Raw genomic sequence first — 1,976 nt, 5'->3', positions numbered from 1 at the left:
CAGTCCAAAAGTTCCTTGGTCGACGAAACGGCGAGCGGGAGCAGGGCGACGCTCGCCCACAGGATCAGGAAACCGATCTTCAAATTGGCGTCCATCCTTCCTTTCACTCTCTCCTCTTCTTCTCTCCGTATCTACCTCTCCTCCGTTCGATAGATTATTCGCGCACCATCGCGCGCTCTCGAATTCGCTCGATCGCCTCGGTCGATCCGCGTTAAAATTCGAATCGTGATCGGGGATCTCGGGGGGAAGAGGAATGATGGATGACGCGGTCGGCAAATTGCGCTCGATGCGTGGAAATTGACAGATACNCCGAGTGTTGGTGCGGGCCAACGCGGGGGGGAAGGGAAGGGGAGGAAGACGGAGAGGAGAGAAATCTCCAGCTCAAAGACGAGCCGAGCGCGAGCGTCCCGAGATTCGCGTTACACGTGGGTGCTATTGACACACTTATACACGCCACGCCATTTTCACAGGTACGCGAACTCCCCTCCCCTCCGTATCTTCCTCCAACCTCTTCCTCCTCCGCGCTGAGATATATACAAGCGAAGGGTGACACGGTAGCGTTCTCGGAGAAAACTCGAGTGTATCGTACGTAGCGAAAGAAATATTTAGGGGAAGGGATTGAGTTTCGTCTGGGATTTGGGCAACGTGGGTGATGGACGGGCGAGGAAGGGAAAAGGAAAGGAAAAGAGAAAAATAAAGGTCGAGGACGAGGATCTAATCTGTATCGACTTGACGAGCTACGATCTCGAGCTCGTTTCGTAATTGATGGCGATCGATAATACGACGAGAGACCCACTCGTCGTCGCGTCAACCCTACGAAAAACGGTGAGAATCTGTTCTTTTCCTTTTTTTCTTTTAACGAGTCCACGAGGAAGGTTGAGTTAATCGAGTTGGACAACGTGTAAGGGGAATTCGTTCTCGATTTTCCCTTATTTACGATAATAGTTTTCCCTTCGCGCCGAGAAGATTGATCCACGGTTATGCTACATCATAATTTCCGCGGATATTTATACGCTCGCCTTACGCAACGTTGCACACGGTATGCCCATGATTGATCTGGGCGTGGATGGAACGAGAGATTCTCGGCCAACCAGATACGGTCTCGGGTTTCGAACTCCGTTCATCGCGAAGAAACGAATCATCCTTCGGGAAGTGGACCCGCCGAGGGGAGAACTCGCCCCGTGTCTTCGATATAACTCTGGCGAAAAAATAGGTGGCGATTTAAAATAAACGATAATCCTCGTTCGTCTAGAGAACTCTCGTAACGCGGGTAAATGGTGAAAGGGAGCGTGAAATTGGAATTGGTTTTGGATAGGGATCGGGAAACGTGGGCATTTGGATAGGTCAGGAATGCAGGAGAGTCGGACCAGTTATCGCGATAATGAAACGGAGATCCGTATCTGGCCGGCGTACTTCGCCCACGTTCGGGGACACGGAGGAGGAATGCGGGTCCGGCATTGTTGCGCAGAAATATGCGTGTNTATGGTGATAGAGGCAGGCCGGTGACGTTAACGAACGGCTCGTGGCCCGATACGTGGCGTGTCGCCGCCGATTAAACGAGATTTCTCGAGCGGATCCACTCGTTTTCGAGAGGAAATAACAGCTTCCAAGGGGGCATCGAGTCCCTCCCTCCGCGAGCGGAACCCACGCGCGTTCCTTCGATTCCTCGCGTCCTTGCTCGTCGTAATCCTCCATCCGAATCGCTCTCGGACACCAGTGATATCCTGGCGAACGTTAACGCCGCGATTCCTCTTCCGAGGAGGTATATCGTTCGTTACGATTATGAGTTTATTTAGGGTTTAGTTAGCGGCATTTTCTCGGATAGTAGGAAAGGGTGAGATGTATGTGGATATGAGGGGAAACGACGAGACGCATCTTGGAGAGATAAAAAAGCGAGAGATAAATATGGAATAAGCGTAAGGGAGGATTCGAGATCTCGATCGATCTCGTTAAACGATCTCGTCCAGTTTTTTTTC

The 1,976-nt window shown here is 51.4% G+C and overlaps 1 protein-coding gene across 2 annotated transcripts in view; it reads right to left on the bottom strand.

Moving 5' to 3' along the window:
* Positions 1-134, bottom strand: part of LOC102676723 (agrin-like) — a 340,887-nt gene extending 340,753 nt beyond the window's left edge. For both annotated transcript variants that reach the window (XM_031509403.1, XM_031509404.1), the window contains exon 1: positions 1-134. In XM_031509403.1, coding sequence (XP_031365263.1) covers positions 1-95 — 95 coding nt within the window. In that variant the 5' untranslated portion in view covers positions 96-134.
* Positions 135-1,976: the final 1,842 nt, after the last annotated feature.

Source organism: Apis dorsata, unplaced genomic scaffold, assembly GCF_000469605.1.
Source record: "Apis dorsata unplaced genomic scaffold, Apis dorsata 1.3 scaffold_149, whole genome shotgun sequence".
Classification (NCBI taxonomy): Eukaryota; Metazoa; Arthropoda; class Insecta; order Hymenoptera; family Apidae; genus Apis; species Apis dorsata.
This window is presented reverse-complemented; position numbering and strand designations above follow the sequence as displayed.